A 15,157-nucleotide genomic window follows, 5' to 3' on the forward strand; every position below is an offset into this window, starting at 1 on the left:
CTCGCTTGTAAGGCTCGCAACACGGAAATCAGGGAGACGACGTTAAATAATCCAAGCTCAACATGCGAATTTCGAAAGCATGATTCCAAACAGCAAAGATACAACAACATAAGGGCAACAGAAGATCTAGGAAGTAGCGTTGCCAACCTGTAGCACCTCGGCACTCAGAGGGACGTCGCCCGGTAGAGACGCCCAAAAAGCATCAGTGAGGAGTTCGTGCTCATCGAGCGTCTCCTGCTTGGTGGTAGTCGTAACGACGTTGACTATAGGCACTGGCTTCAAGACGAGATCAAGCGGTGCGACACCATTTCGAGATTCAGCTTTTGGCGATTCGAGCCATGTCATCAGATAGTCGGCTTTTCGATTGACGAAAGCACGAGCAGGTCCTTCTTCTTCTTCTTCTTCCTCTTCGAGTTCGCTGACTATTTTGCAAGCAGGATTTATCGACACGCTCGCGAAAAGATGAGATTAGAAACAACTCACAGATAGGTAGCAACTCTTGAAGAACGTCGCTGATTTCCTTCGCCCGTTCCAGAAACTGTCTGATTGTCTTGCCTCCAGCGAGTAGATGTCTAGCGAGTGTCACGACTGTGCGTCAGCAAATTTGGTCCCTGTGAAGCTGAGAAACAGACTTCACTGTTCGAGAGCTTGAAAACCGATGTCAGGTTTTCGATAATGATCATCGGGAAGAAGCTGATACGCGAGATCATAGTACCGTGCAGCTTTCCTGGCGTCAACGAGATCAGCGGTACCTACGGAATCGGCCTTGGCATTGAGAGAGACGGGAGGAGCTCTAGCTCTTTGAGCCGAACAGTAACCGAGAGCTAGATTAGCTCGAACAGTCGGCATGACCTGGAACAGTGACGAAAGTCGGCGTCGCGCCGAGACGAGAGCGAGGGGGAGAACGCACGTAGAAGCCGAGCCTCGACCAGTGTACCTCTCTCGCAGAGATTTCATCGGCATTCCTCCATTTCCCTTGAGGGTTCTCTTTGATGATAGACCTGGCCGCTGATTCGATCGATTCGAGAGAAAAGGCAGCTTTCGCGGATTCATCTTCGGCGATTTGATTCCCTTCGACACGATCATCTGTTAAGAGATGGAAATTAGTCCTCAAAGTCGAATCCTGCGGCTCGGCGGATGAGAGAGAACAGAGAGTGAACTCACGCAAAGCTTCGACTGTGATCCACCTCCGAAAAGCCGAGCTAAAGGTTATCCCTTTCTCGCTGAAGGGAATTCCCGACCAGACTCGGTTGCTTTCATCGATGAGCTCGATCGCGAGCTCAAGAAGTTCCATCGCTTCAGCTGAGACGAGTCGAATTGTGCCGGTGAGCTTCCTACCGGTAGATTGAATGAAGCAGAGGAGGACCGACCGTGTCTGTTCCGTGAAGCTTTCATGAAGGCCCTGAGGACTAACCCGTGGATCAACACCGCAAGCGGAACACGAATACTGACAAGAGGATAACAGTGAGCCGGATAGATCAACATCAAGTCCAATTCAAGGAGGGGGAAACTCACTTTTCCCAAACCTCTCGGTTTTCCCCCTGCTCTATCAAGTCCACGATAATCTCCTCCCCGTTCCAGTGACGTCCGTCGAGGTACTTCGTGACATCGAAATCTTCGGATTCGCAGGTCATCAATGCGTTGAATTTGTCCTTGTATCTATTTCCCAAGTTACGAGGAACGGCAAAGGCTGTGTGATCGAGCAGAATGCACACTGCGACATGAAGGGTATCAGAGTGGAGCCGAAGCAGGGGAAAGTAAGTTGCACAACTCACCCGAGAAGAGCAAACTCGATCTAGGCCTCCCGTTCTCGAGTAGTGTATCGATGGGAGCGTCGATGGCTCGGAAGAGCGTCACATAAGCCTTCTCTGCCGCCTCCCACGCGAAAATCATCATTTCAACGCCTCCTCCTCGCTTCGCTTCGTATCCCGATTGTTTGGCGTCGAGGTATTTCTTGTGACCGTTGCGACCATACGAGCGGGATAATGCCCTTGCAGCACTCGAAACAGAGCTTGTCTCCGGTTGACGTTGTCGTTTCTGTTTGACGGTCTGGAGGGTGGCAACGTAACGGGATTTCGCAGCTTTGTCTTCGGCGTTCCGAATCGCCTCCGAGTCTAGCGAGTTTCGTGAGCGGGCCGAGTACAGGGCAATAGGACGAGTCGATCTACAGTACGTACAGGCGAAACAGGCGAGACCAAAGTTCTGCTTAGCAGAGTACGCTTCACCACGTCTCGCGAATCCTCGACTCCAATTTGGTCGAATTTTGATGCAAAGGTTGGCATCGACGATCGCTATCTCGAGGATGATCCATCAACAACTTTATTTCGAGTCACGATATCAGACTTCACTCACCTTTATCGAACTCGGAGAGCTTGATGAAGCAGGCAGAACGATTCGAAAGAAGAGACGTTTTCGTCACGAGATCCGATTCTTCAACGAGTGCGAGTGCCTTCAAGTATGATTGAGCTGCACTTTGCCATTCTCCTCTTGCAAAGAGATCGTTTGCCTCGGCCTTGAGGGCTGCAGCCGACATTGCGAAACCTGCGAACTCAAAAAGTCAGCATAGTCCGTCCCTTTTCCAACGAGTTGGCCTGCAGAATGCTTTTCTATGGTCTCTGATCCGACTGAGACCATCTTGGGATCGCCAGATAGCCCTCCTCGACCTCTGACAGTCATTCAACCTTTCCTTGATCTAGGATGCTGTTCTCGCGTCCGACTCCCGTCTCGCGAGCCCTGTGATCCCCGCTGAAGCAATACCAGCATACTCACTGTCTGTTTAGTCCACAATCGGTGATCGCAAGTGTCGTCGAAGGAGGTAGATAGAGAGATAACGCAGAACTACCGTCTGGTTGCCTTTCTCCTGTTTACCTCACCTATGATTCTCGACTAACAACGGCGCGCTATAACGTGAACGATCCACTCTCGGTATCCGCAAGTCGCAGCGAGCGCGGATTCTCATCGTTCTCGACCTCGCCCTTCTCCTCCTTCCGTCGTTCCTCAGCTGCGCCTCTCGGCTCCGCTTCGCCTTGCCGATCAGACTGTAGGTTGTGACCCCGCAGACATGTTCTTCGAGTTCTACCGATAAGTCGTCAGACTGACGGCCTCAATCTTTCTCTCCCCTCTCCTCCTCCGCAGCTTCACCACCACCTCTGCCATGCCGCTCCGAGCCGATGCACAGCTTTACTTCTTCGCGGCTACTCGAGGTTCAGAAGCAAAGACAATTTCGGTGATGGAAAGATGGAGCTTCTCGTTCATCATCGTCGTCCTCTCGAAACTTCGACAGGACTCGAATACGCCGAGCTCGCAGATCAGGATTCACTCCGGTACCTGGCGATCGTGTATTCGCGGCAGGTATGGAGGACGACGAGCGATCGAGAAGGGAGAAGGAGATGTCACCTAAACCGACAAATCAGAAAACAGTCGCTTCTTCGGTCCTTCAGTGCTCCTTCGATGTGATCTGCCTGCGCCTCGGCCTGACAGAAACATGTACAGACTGTGGTCTGCTGGGGGATCTGTGGATGGGCAACGTGGGATCAATTTGACTACAGACATGGTAGATTTGGCCCAACTCTGTATGTTTTTCCTTTTTCCTTCACCTGAGCGTCGAGCGAGGTTCTCTCAACTTCCGTCTTCCTTGGCAGCACTCTACTGACATCGGTGAAGCTCGTCCACTCGAGCATTCGTGTCCGCTAAAGGTGGCTTTAGTTTCATTCTTTTTTCGTCGCTCAACAGACACAGTCGCTGTATCCGAGAGGAGAATGTTGATCCAAGCAGATGAGAACGTTTCGTCCTTACGCTGCATGCCATCGGACTTGCCGCGGTACTTGGGAGAGCACAGATCGCCTTGCGTTTCAGCTCGAGACTTCGAATCGTTCGGCTGTTCTCCTTCTTCTCCTCACTTTCCTCCTGGATTCTCCTCTGTAAGTTGCTCCCTCATGAAGTTCCTGTCATGCGAAAAAGATTCTCGACTGACACTTTCCTGAACTGGATCCAGATCAACCCCTCCATCCTCTCTCGCCCTCTTCTTACGACCACCTCTTCCGACCACCTCTCCCGACCACGATGGAATCTCAACCCTCGATCACTCCCTTCATCCCTTACGACGCGCTCGAATGCATCTTCGAACACGTGAAGAACCATCAAGACCTCACTCGTTGTTGTTTGACTTCGAAAGCTCTCCTCTCGGTAGCTCGAGTACGACTCTACGAGACCGTTCGCATTCAGGCTCTCGAATATCACATCGAAGAAACACGTGGGCATGAGCGGATTGAGACGATGTGGTACGGATTGCAGCCGAAAACGACAACTCTCCTCTCTATCCTTCGCCAAAATTCGTACCTCCGTTCCCTCGTTCGCGATGTCGACTTGACGTACGAGGCCTTCCCAGGCGACGAGGAGATGCCGCCAACCTCACTCCTTGACCCTAAACCGACGGAATTCCTCCATGAACTTCTCCAACTCTTCACCTCAGCAAAACACTTTCATCTTGGTCTCCCCAGATTCTACCAGGCCGAGATGGACGAAACCATCGAACGTCATCAGCTCGTCAGTCAGAACAACAGGATTCCATCTTTCAGTCTGGCGCATTTTCCCGAAACGAGCGAAGTGGTTCTACGGGGACGGTATCGAGGCTTCTGGAATCTTGGCGCATCCAACTCATCCTTACCTTCTCTCCTCGTACAATCACAACAATCCCTCCGATACCTCGACGTCTACCTCGACAAAGATTTGGATCTCGGCCGAGAGCGCCGCGCAAGTCCTTCCGCCACTCTTCTCCCTTGGTACCCTCGTCCTTGCCGATCAAGTTGGAAGCTTCGCAACCGTCCACCTCATCGAATCCGAACAACTGGGCAACACTCTTCCTCCCCGTCTCGTCAATCTCTCGATCGAACACATCAACAAGGATACCTCGGGTGTTATGTGTCTGTCGCTCCTTCAAACTCTTCCGGCCACGAGCGATCTCAGGATGGTCAACTTCACCTGTGTGTGGAAAGATGGACACCCTGAAGGAAACGAAGCAACTGAACTGATGGATAGGTTTGCGGAAAGAGGGATCAAATTGAGTTTTGGAGAGTGTTGGTGAATTTGGTAAAGTTTGCGAGATTTTTCGCTCCCTCTCTACCCGCTAGTCTCCTTGACATTTCTCTCCTTGGACAACAGATATTCCGGAAACCTCTGCAATAGCTACGCACACGGAATACCGGAAGTATCAGAGGAGATTGATCAATCCACGGGTGGAAAAGTCGAAGCTTAATTCTATTCTGTCGGAAGCTGTTCTTTGCCTCGTTTTTTTCTGGTTATTACCTGTTCACTGTATGGAATGCTTTGTTCACGTTCTTCACTGCCGGTCGACGTCTTACGAACGTCTTCGCAAGGACTCCTTGCGAAGCGAAGTCGAAGTCGAAACCGCATTTCAACCTCTTCATGATCGTCGAACCGCTACTTACCTCGTGCCGCTCAATCAATAAAGTTCGAATCTTCTGTGCGCTTCATACTTCTACGCTCGAGACCGAAGGAAGGAAGCTCCGCTCGGAATTGAACTCGGAACTTCTTCATCTTTAACCGCCAGCAGCTCAACACTCCGACCACTAGAGCGACTGCTGCCTCTGACGGAAGTGATCATAATCGGCTCGGGTATCATGGGTCTATGCTCGGCCTTCTACACACTCTCTCGCGGCTCGCCTTCGACCAAAGTCACAATTCTCGAATCTTCAACCGAGCGCACCGTAGCAGGAGGAGCTTCGTCTTACGCTGGAGGGTTCATAGGAGGGGGACCGAGCTGGCACGACCCGTCATCACAAGATCTCGCGAGGGAAAGCTGGAAGTGTCATGTCGAGCTCGCTGAACTCCTCGACGGCGCACAGAACTTTGGTTGGAGAGAATGTGGAGCGGTAGGATTGAGCGTTGGTCACCCAGTCCATCGATCAGCGTATCGAACACTGCCGGGCGGAAAGGGGAAAGAGAATATCGAGGTCAACCAAGGGAAATTACCTCCGGGAGTTTGGGTTGAAGGAGAAGCGGAAGAGCTGAGTCTGGAGGGAGGAGTAGGTCAAGTGTAAGCTGATCACCGCTATGTTGTGCCAGCGGCGGGTCTGACTCGGCCACTCGTTCGCAGAGATCCTCTTGAATTTTGTCAAACTCTCTTTCGCTACCTCTCGACGACCTTTCCGGATCGCTTCTCGATTCGATTCGGACGAGCTACATCACTACGACGGCCACCGACGCAATCGGGTTCCACCCCAACCGTCGATTCCCGCTCGAGCATTACTTTCTCCCCTCACCCTTCCGGCGATTTCCCTTCCCCTTCGGCGATCGACATCTCTTTCGACAAACTAGTCATCGCCGCTGGACCCTGGTCAGCTCACGTCTGCGAGCAGCTCAATCTCCCTCAAATCCCGATCACTTGTCTCCCCGGCCACTCGCTCCTCATTCGACCCTGTCTCGACTCGTTTGTCCCCTCAGAGTCGACCAACAGAGCGAAGGAGCTGCCCTCTGAAGCAGTCTTTGCCGGGATAGATGGAGCAGCGTCAGGAGTTCACGGAGAATCATTCGGACTCGCGAGAGGTCTATCGGAAGACGAGAAACGACGAGGTTACACACGAGCACCCGAGTTCTTCGTCAGGAAGAATGGACAGGTGTACATTGCGGGAGAGAACTCGATTCCGGACTCGGCACCGTCGAGTAAAGTTGGATTACCGAATAAATTACCGGAGACCGTGGATGAGGTCAAGGGGATGATCGATGATGAATGCGTTGGGAGATTGAAACGAGCTGCAGGCGCGGTCAGTCCGTTCCTAAAGGAGGAGAATGGAGCAGTCATTGAACGAACTCAGGTGACTTTCCTCTTCCGACCCAAGTTCCGAGTCGACTTGTCCTTTCAGGCATGCATACTGATGTCTCTCCATTCGGGGTCTCTTCTCAGTTCTGCTATCGACCCATCTCGAGTGATCGAGAACCTATCGTCGGATTCCTCGAAAAGAACGTCCTCGTCTCAACAGGCCATGGTCCCTGGGAAAGCTGTCTCTCTTCCGCGACGACTCTGAATTTAGTAGCTGATGCTCAGCTTCCTTCAGGGAATCACGCTCGGTCCAGGAAGTGGCAAAGTCATTGCGGAAATGCTGCTTGATCGCAAATCGAGCGCGGACGTGTCCGATCTCAGCCCTAGACGATTCGGAATCGAGGTGTAGCTTAGTACGGTGCTTGGATAGCAATACCAGATTCTCACGCTGAGAGCTTGAGCTTGCTCGAGACCTAGCGACAAAAGCGAGAATAAATTTTCTCCGTAAAACTGCTGTTCTCGTTCGGTTGTCGCACTCTCGCGACAGAACGAGCTGATGTCTCGAGGGATTAGTAGCTTTAGTAGGAGATACTTGTCTATACTTGGGACTATGAGACTGTCAATCGGAATCATCGAAGTAGACGCAAGACCGATAGTTAACAGTTGCGAAAGTGTTCAAGCGCCTTCCTCTCTTTTCCTGACATTCTCCCTTCTCTGAGCCAAGTAGATGTATGATGCAGAAACATAACCATTTTTTCATCGCAGAATTCGGGACCACAGACAGAGACAGAGAGAGAGAAAAGAACCACTTCAAATGGAAGATAAAAATGAAAAAAGATTGACTCATTCTCTCCAGTCCCGGACACCCTACTCCCTGCCTCGTCTATCATCACTGTATGCATAGCCTACATTCCCTAGCTTCTCAGCTCGCCCTACCTTCCTCCTACTTTCCTCTCCGTAACGATTATCTAATTCAAGCCGCTTTAAGCGAGTCCAGCAGCATCCATAGCCTTTCATCACGACGAACAAAATCAGACCGATACTCAACGAAGAGAGATAATGAGAACGGGAGCAAAAGACTTACCTTCTTGAGGGAAGCACCGAGTTTAGCGGGAGAATCGACCATGATGACACCGGCCTTTTCGAGGGCAGCAACTTTGTCTTCGGCTTTACCTTTACCTCCAGAGATAACGGCTCCGGCGTGACCCACTGCAACAGCGAGAGAAGGCTACGTGAGTCAAACAGGACGAGAATGAGAAAAGGAGGCGAGAGAGCTTACTGCGACGACCGGGAGGAGCGGTACGGCCACTGGAAGTGGTACGAACGATCAGACACGAACATCCAAGTCTAGAAAGAATCGAAGCAAGCACTCACGCGATGAATCCGACAACAGGTTTCTTCTGAACATTGTACTTCTCCAAGTATTCCGCCGCTTCTTCTTCCATCGATCCACCAATTTCACCAATCAAAACGATACCTTTCGTCGCTTCGTCCTCCATGAAGACTTTGAGGACGTCAATGTGTTGAGAACCGGGGAAAGGGTCTCCTCCGATTCCGACGACGAGCGATTGTCCGAGTCCGATTTTGGTCGTCGCGTCGACGGCTTCGTAGGTGAGAGTACCGGATCGGGAAACGACACCTAGCACAGCGGGCCACTCAAGAGTTAGAAGACGAAGGGGAGATGAGGGAGAGGAAGGAGGGGATGAGCTCACCGACTGAACCAGGGGTGAAAATGTTTCCGGGCATGATACCAATCTTGCATCCTCCTCCTCCAGGAGCAGGGGCGATAATACCGGGGCAGTTAGGTCCTACGAGTCGAGACTTGGTTTGACGACGGAGAGCTTGAGCGACCTGCGTTTGACGTATCCTGAAACTCAGCTCGGCTTCCTCGAGCGAGGTTTGTAAGAGATGAAAAAACACACGCGAACTTCATCTTGTTGAGGAATTCCTTCAGTGATACAAACGATGAGAGGGATTTCGGCTTCGATCGCTTCGATAATCGCATCCGCGGCGAAAGGTGGAGGGACATAGATAACAGTTGCTTCAGGTTTCGTCTTCTCGTTCGCCTACATCATCGTCGTAACCTCCCCGCAGAGTCAGCGGGAGAGAGAGAGAGAGGAAGAAGGGGAGGAGAACTCACCTCTCTAACGGAACCGAATACGGGGAGTCCAAGGTGTTCTTGACCGGCTTTCTTAGGGGAAACACCTCCGACAAGTTTGGTACCGAATTCGAGTGCTTCTTTGCAGTGGAAAGTGGCCTAGAAACGAGCGAAAGAGGTGCGTCAAGTTGAGGTCAGAGTCGGGAGAGGAACAGCACGGGAAACAACTCACAGTCTTTCCGCTATAGTCACACAGCACAGGAGAGCAATCGAGTCAGTTCAGTTCGCACGGAAGAGCTTGTTCCGACGCGAGAGAAGCAACAAGTTGTTCCAACGAGATGAGATGAAGCAACCGGGTTAACTCACGTGAAACCCTGACAGATGACTTTCGAATCAGGTCGAAGTCGTAGATTAGGAATAGTTTGGTCGTAAAGAGCAAGCGAAGGTGCTCGTTGAGAGGTAGCGAATCCTCGTCGGAGAGGAGCTGTTCAAACACTCCCTCCATCCCCTCGTCAGCGCGCGTACGTACCCGAGTGGAATGAGGATAGGAGCTTACCGGCTTGTAGCAGCGAACGAGTAGCGCGTCGGACAGACATGGTTTGAATGGTGGGAGATGAGAGTCAGTTCAACTTCCCGCGACTTTCCGGACGATTCACGGGTCAATCTTCAACCCTTCACTCACTTCCTGCTTGTTCGACACTGCGGTAGCTCAGGAGCTCGCACGGATCTTTGCTCGGAACGCCCTGTGTGTCGCACTCTGCTTCGACTTCTTCCTCTCGAAACGTTCGTCCGGCTCTTTCTGGCTCTCTTTGGACCTCCCGAAGAGCGGTGATCGCGTGTGGGTTATACCACCGAGTTACAGTCAGGCCGGATGGAGTCTTAACCACTGGTTACTGCGAAATTAGACAAGTTACAAAACCCAATCCCCGCTTCAACCTCTCTTTTCCTCAATTGCTCCTCAGCAATTGGTGTATACAACAAAAGCAATCTCCTCCTTGATCCAGGTACCCCATTCTCATCTCATCCTGCTCAAACCGAGTCCGAGTCCCTTCTGGTCGCTCCTTGCTCGCCCAATTTCTTCCCATGCTTCCAAGTCTCCCCTCTTTCCATCGCTGCCACCGCTCAGTCCCGTCTTCATGTCGAGTTCGTCGCCGTCGTCTTCGTCACTCAGTTGACACCAACTCCCATCCCCCGACCCTGACCCAGCGACTGAAGATCCCGATTTAACCGTTTCAGACCTTTCCCTCCCCCTTCTACTGTGCATTTCTCCATCTCCCTCTTCAGAGCCGGCGCGTGTACTGAAGCCTTCGATTCCAAGATCTGAGAATGCAGGTGATCCTTCGAGGGAGAGGGAATGATCGATAAGGAGAGGGGAAGAGAACGTTGATGAATTCGCAGTCGTGGTCGAACTGATCACCTTGTTATCGTTAGGCGTTGGGCTAGGGACGCAGAGAGTCGGACTGGTATCTTTCGATTCGGTTGAAAAGGGGGCGATTGGTGAGGAGGATCGAGGGGAGGTAGGAACGAGGGGAGGGGAGAGAAGCTGAGGTGGAGATTCAACGGAGGACGAGGAGGAAGCTTGAGGCGGAATCGGGGAGGTTGTAGGAGTTACTTCGTCGATTGGAATCAGAGTCTTTTCATTCGTTGTAGAAGGAAGAGATGGACGACGAGCAACTTCGGGAGACGAAAGGTCGAAATCGGATTGATTCGCGAGAACATGTCGAGGCGATTGCGATTCGTGTCGTTTCGTATCGAGAGGTCGTAGCAATAGTTCGTGCTGTGAAAGAATTCTGGTCAGCTCTGCAAACTATCACGAGAGCTCAATGAAAGACACTAACTTCGTCGGTTTCCTCAGCTTTCCTCGGATTCCTCCTCTTCCTAACCTCGTACCCCCATTCCTTTCCCTCCCTCCTCTCATCCGTCGTACCTCCACCTCTCTCCTGCCCTCCTGCAGTTCCCCGTCCGGCTGATCGATACGCACGAACCGGTCTTCCGTTACCATTCAACTTTTTCGCTCTTTCTCGTTCTTCGAGCAAGATGACCGTGATCGCTACGGCACCTACGAGTCCTAGCGCGAGGGGGAATGCAATGAAGGCGAGAGTCATCGAGTGGGGACGGTGAGAGGAGAGGGAGAGGAGAAGGGACGCGCAAGATAATTCTTTCTTCGGCCCCACATTGAGAGACCTTTCGCGCGCGAGATACAGCTCAGCTAGCGCGGCATTGACCGAGAGTTGGTTGCTGGCAGATACCGGTGAGGCAGAGACGAGCGCGAGACAGCGTATGAGATAAAATTGAAAAAAGTTTCGCCGAAGCTCTTTCGCGATGACTTGCCTCTCTACGACGACACAGGCGGCGAGAAACCTTGTAAGTCCCTCTCATAGCGATACTCACGACGTCTCCGTGGAAGGGAAGTACCTAGCTTCGTAGTCTTCACAGCGCTCTCGTGTTTCCGATTTCGCAGAATTCTCCAATTCATCCTATTCCCACCATCGTTCTCTATCTAATCTCCATCCCCCTCACTCCACTCTCCACACCCTTCACTCCCTGTCCTCCTCCTCCCAGTCTAAAAGGATCAACCAATCTCCCCGTTTTCTCTCTCCAAATCCCGCGATAATCGTCCTTCAACCCCTTCAGTTCGAGCTCCAAGCTAGAGACGCTAGAGGCGAGGGAAATGAGGGAAGCGTGTTGAGCTTTTAAGGTTGGGAGGATCGAAGCGGGGGAGAGGGAGGATTGGGGGGAGAGGAGGACAGAGGAGATTTGCTACACATCAAGTCAAATTTCTTTCATCAGCTCGCGCATTCTCGGGGGGAAAGCTCCGATACAATCTCGCGGGAGAGAGCGAATGGGGAACGTACATCGATAGTCTGTCTATACCTCTCCAACCTCTCTCCCAATTCCGTACTCTTCCTCCTGAAGAACTCATAAGGGAACCCTGCGACCCCTTTCGCTTCCGACGCTTTCTGACTATTCGAACCCCCTTTAAAGCCTTCGATCAAAGTTGTCGTTTTCGTGAGGTCCGAGAGGGATTGTTCGAGATCTTGACGGAGAGAGGCGATCAGTCGGGAATCGTTCTCGAGGAGTGAGGTTACTGTCGTCGCTTCCTAGATACGCGAGAGGGGTCGTGAGTGAGGGTATAGAGAGAGGAAGGGAAGAGGAGGACACACGGCAGAGTATTGGTCAAACATTCGAGAGGTTTGGGTGATTTCACTTCCGAGATTCTTGCCTTTCAAGTCGTCTGCTAGTTGCCCCTGAGATCGAATGAACTTGCTGTAGCGTGTCAATAAAACGAGAGTGATAGGCGAGAGGTAGGAAGCGGCGTAGGGAAACGAGAGAACGGAATCCAGTCAGTTCGAGGAGAAAACGATCAATCGAAGAGGACGTTTGAACGCACTCCATTTCCTCAACCAGATTCCTCGCCTGATCCGGTAACTCCTGAAACTTTGTCTGTTTGTTGATCCCTGATGAACCCGCTCCAGTGTTCGTCGTCGTCGATTGTCCAAACTGATTTTGCTGTTGTTGAGGTTGCTGCTGCTGCTGCTGGGTGTTTTGACTCATTCCGAACATATTCGGCGCACTATATCGTGGAATTTCTCAGCTTTGAGTGTCATGTAAGCCACTCAATGAGCCAGAAGAGAGCTCACGCAGAAGTAGTAGTTGAACCAAACAACCCTCCTCCCGCTCCTCCCGCTGCTGGTTGAGCCTGAGGTTGTCCAAATAATCCTCCTGTAGCAGGTACCGTACTCGTTCCACCGAACAGAGATCCTGTAGCTGGAGGAGCACTCGTCCCTGCTGAAGGAGTTCCAAACGAGAAAGTTGGTTTCGTCTGTCCCGCTCCTGCTCCTGCCGTTCCTGTATTACCCCCTCCTCCTAATCCACTGAACAGACTCGTTCCACCTGTCGTACCCGTTGCCGGTGCGGACGAGGTCGTGGAACCGAATAAACCTCCTCCTCCTCCTCCTCCTCCGACTGGAGTGTTGGGCTTCGCGGCTCCGAAGAGACCACCTGATGCGGGAGCGGAGGCAGGGGTGGAACCGAATAAGGAAGGAGCGGAGGTCGTGGGAGCGGAGGAGGTCGAAGGTTGACCGAAGGAGAATGTGCTACATCAACAAACGAACGAGAACGAAAGAGATTTGGGTTAGATAGCGATGAGCGCATGTAGAGAGTACAGATACTCACGGTGCGCTAGATGTTTGGTTGCCGAAAAGTGACATGGTCGTTTGAAGGAGAAGAAGTCGTCTCTCTCGATCAACAAGTCGCAATTTCTTGTATCTGTGAGATGGCTCTGGTGTAGAGACTGCAGGTTGTAATTTACGACAAAGTGAGACAGAGATGACTGAATGAAAGAAAACAGGAGGAATGGAACAACAACGATAAAAATGGGAATGAAACGAAAACTGATAAAAATGCGAGAAACAACGACGGAAAACGATCATGTACTCCCTCGTTCGGAGTCCAGACGGTCTCTTGTCGAACTCTTCTACCTCCAGCCCCACCAACTACTTCCCCCTCCCGCTGCCCCTGCCAAACCATTCGATTTCCCGCTCTCGATTCCCGTCTGAAGGTTTCTCAACCTCTCCGCCGCGGCATTCACACCTCCTCCTCCACTAACCTCCACCCGAGTAGGCAGCGTTGCTTTCGTCGACTCCTCAAGCGATCCGAGAGGGTTCTCATCGAGTTTAACAACTGACATTGATTTGACGATAGTTGAACTTCTTCGATGGTGCGGAAGACTTGGGGAACGTTTCATCGTATGCGCATGCGAAGGAGAGGTAGAGGGTACATTTGCTTCTGCTGCAATTGGGGAGGTCGAGAGGGATGTATTCGAGTTTGAGACTGAGAGGACAGACGAGAGGGAAGGGGAAAGTGAGAGACCTTTCGACGTGGGTGTAGGGATTGTGTGAGAGGTTGAACGGAAGGACTGGTCGAGAGAAGGGGAAGTGAGAGTGGAATGAGGGAGGGAACTCGTTGAACTGGACGATGAAAGCGAGGGAAGGGAGGGAGAAATTGAAAGGCGGTGAGAAGTTGCGGGTGTGCGAGGGGAGTCGAGGGACGTGGAAGGACGACGGGATAAGGCAGCAGTCGTAGGGGAAGGGGTAGAAGTAGCGAACTTGGAGGAGGCAGGTGTGGAAATGGAACTCGACGAAAGTTGTCGTAACAGATCTTGAGCGGTACTCGATCTCCTCAGATGACCTTTCTTCGCAACCGCCGAAGCCGCTTCGACCGAGGTTGCAGCATTTACTCCCGTGCTCGTTGGCGGTCTCCCAAGTCCGATCGATGATCCCGCTCTTGTTTCCGCCGTCGCGCTAAAATTGCCTAATTCTTCCTCTTCCTCGACGATTCCCATACCACTCTCCGTCACTACTCCTACGACCGGCTGGTTTGTACTGACTCTCCTATTCCCTCCTCCTGGTCCAGCTCCAGCCAACAATTGACTCCTCGGATCCTTCCCCTCTTTCTTCATTCCAAACCTCTCAACATCCCTTTCCAGTCTGTTCAGTCGATCCCAATTATCCCCGTTCAGTCCCAGTTCACTCCTCACGTCGTTCAATAGTAGATTGTTCGCAGAGGAGGCAGAGGGAGGTGAGGAAGAGAGCAAGAATTGAGATAATTGAGAATGAAGGTCTTTCGAAGCGGAGAGGATCGAGGAGGAGGAAGCGATCAGAGAGGTGGTCAGAGTGAGGAGGTTCGATAACGCATCGTTTTCGCTGTCGCCGACTTCTGTGTCTTCTGCGGAGGAGCTTGAGAGAGCCGGAGAGCGTGGTCGAGTAGAATTCCTCCTCCTCCTCCTTTGGGACGACGGCTGGGATTCTCGCTGCTCGATCGCTTCTCCATAGGTCGGCGGGTGATCTGGAGAATGACTGCTAGTGTCTGTAACAGTCTCTTCTCCATCACTGTCGGGTTCTAAGCGTGTCTTCGCGTTCTGACCGTCAACAACACTTCTTCTCCTCCTCCTCCGCGCTGTCTTCGTCGTTGATATGAGCTTCCCTTTACCCTTCGTACTGGATCCCAGTCGTCTTCGCGCATCGGAAAGTGTCTGGTCGAGGAGAGAAGATGCGAGGAGAGATGGAGAAGGAGTCGAAGGAGGGGAGACGCTCATTGAAGCCTGACGCGTAGACGAGGAGTCGGTAGGTGGTCTTGCTACTGACTGAGATTGGTGGGTGAGAGCGTTTCAGAGTGGAGTAGTCGAGGGACGTTCGAGATCGGCGTGAATGATGAGAAAGGCGTAAACAACTCGATCGCTAGTCCGTTCAGTGTTGCATTCTGAGTGTTGACTCTGCTGG

The 15,157-nt window shown here is 52.0% G+C and overlaps 6 protein-coding genes across 6 annotated transcripts; 1 reads left to right on the forward strand and 5 right to left on the reverse strand.

The window, feature by feature from the left end:
- Positions 1-126: 126 nt before the first annotated feature.
- Positions 127-2,533, reverse strand: JCM6883_002311 (uncharacterized protein; the record flags this gene model as incomplete). Its single annotated transcript, XM_076628994.1, has 9 exons — positions 127-422; positions 484-588; positions 657-852; positions 911-1,086; positions 1,165-1,409; positions 1,516-1,714; positions 1,776-2,114; positions 2,178-2,291; positions 2,353-2,533. 9 exons carry the CDS (start codon positions 2,531-2,533, stop codon positions 127-129), a joined length of 1,851 nt encoding a protein of 616 aa, XP_076491177.1.
- Positions 2,534-4,062: 1,529 nt separating this feature from the next.
- JCM6883_002312 (NAD(P)/FAD-dependent oxidoreductase) lies at positions 4,063-7,187 on the forward strand (the record flags this gene model as incomplete). The annotated part of the gene is made up of 6 exons (XM_076628995.1): positions 4,063-4,545; positions 4,607-5,079; positions 5,471-6,055; positions 6,116-6,833; positions 6,923-6,988; positions 7,053-7,187. The coding sequence occupies 6 exons, from the start codon at positions 4,063-4,065 to the stop codon at positions 7,185-7,187; spliced, it is 2,460 nt and encodes an 819-aa protein (XP_076491178.1).
- A 574-nt stretch (positions 7,188-7,761) lies between these two features.
- Positions 7,762-9,472, reverse strand: JCM6883_002313 (succinate--CoA ligase subunit alpha; the record flags this gene model as incomplete). The annotated part of the gene is made up of 10 exons (XM_076628996.1): positions 7,762-7,788; positions 7,863-7,987; positions 8,058-8,086; positions 8,153-8,417; positions 8,491-8,629; positions 8,701-8,844; positions 8,919-9,035; positions 9,109-9,118; positions 9,243-9,360; positions 9,433-9,472. 10 exons carry the CDS (start codon positions 9,470-9,472, stop codon positions 7,762-7,764), a joined length of 1,014 nt encoding a protein of 337 aa, XP_076491179.1.
- A 419-nt stretch (positions 9,473-9,891) lies between these two features.
- Positions 9,892-10,981, reverse strand: JCM6883_002314 (uncharacterized protein; the record flags this gene model as incomplete). Its single annotated transcript, XM_076628997.1, has 2 exons — positions 9,892-10,653; positions 10,715-10,981. The coding sequence occupies 2 exons, from the start codon at positions 10,979-10,981 to the stop codon at positions 9,892-9,894; spliced, it is 1,029 nt and encodes a 342-aa protein (XP_076491180.1).
- Positions 10,982-11,372: 391 nt separating this feature from the next.
- Positions 11,373-13,087, reverse strand: JCM6883_002315 (uncharacterized protein; the record flags this gene model as incomplete). Its single annotated transcript, XM_076628998.1, has 6 exons — positions 11,373-11,636; positions 11,732-11,977; positions 12,041-12,143; positions 12,268-12,450; positions 12,518-12,973; positions 13,053-13,087. The coding sequence occupies 6 exons, from the start codon at positions 13,085-13,087 to the stop codon at positions 11,373-11,375; spliced, it is 1,287 nt and encodes a 428-aa protein (XP_076491181.1).
- Positions 13,088-13,353: 266 nt separating this feature from the next.
- JCM6883_002316 (uncharacterized protein) lies at positions 13,354-14,973 on the reverse strand (the record flags this gene model as incomplete). Its single annotated transcript, XM_076628999.1, has 1 exon — positions 13,354-14,973. One exon carries the CDS (start codon positions 14,971-14,973, stop codon positions 13,354-13,356), a length of 1,620 nt encoding a protein of 539 aa, XP_076491182.1.
- Positions 14,974-15,157: the final 184 nt, after the last annotated feature.

Source organism: Sporobolomyces salmoneus, assembly GCF_050403485.1.
Source record: "Sporobolomyces salmoneus JCM6883 DNA, S_salmoneus_JCM6883_v1_ctg3, whole genome shotgun sequence".
NCBI classification, from domain to species: domain Eukaryota; kingdom Fungi; phylum Basidiomycota; class Microbotryomycetes; order Sporidiobolales; family Sporidiobolaceae; genus Sporobolomyces; species Sporobolomyces salmoneus.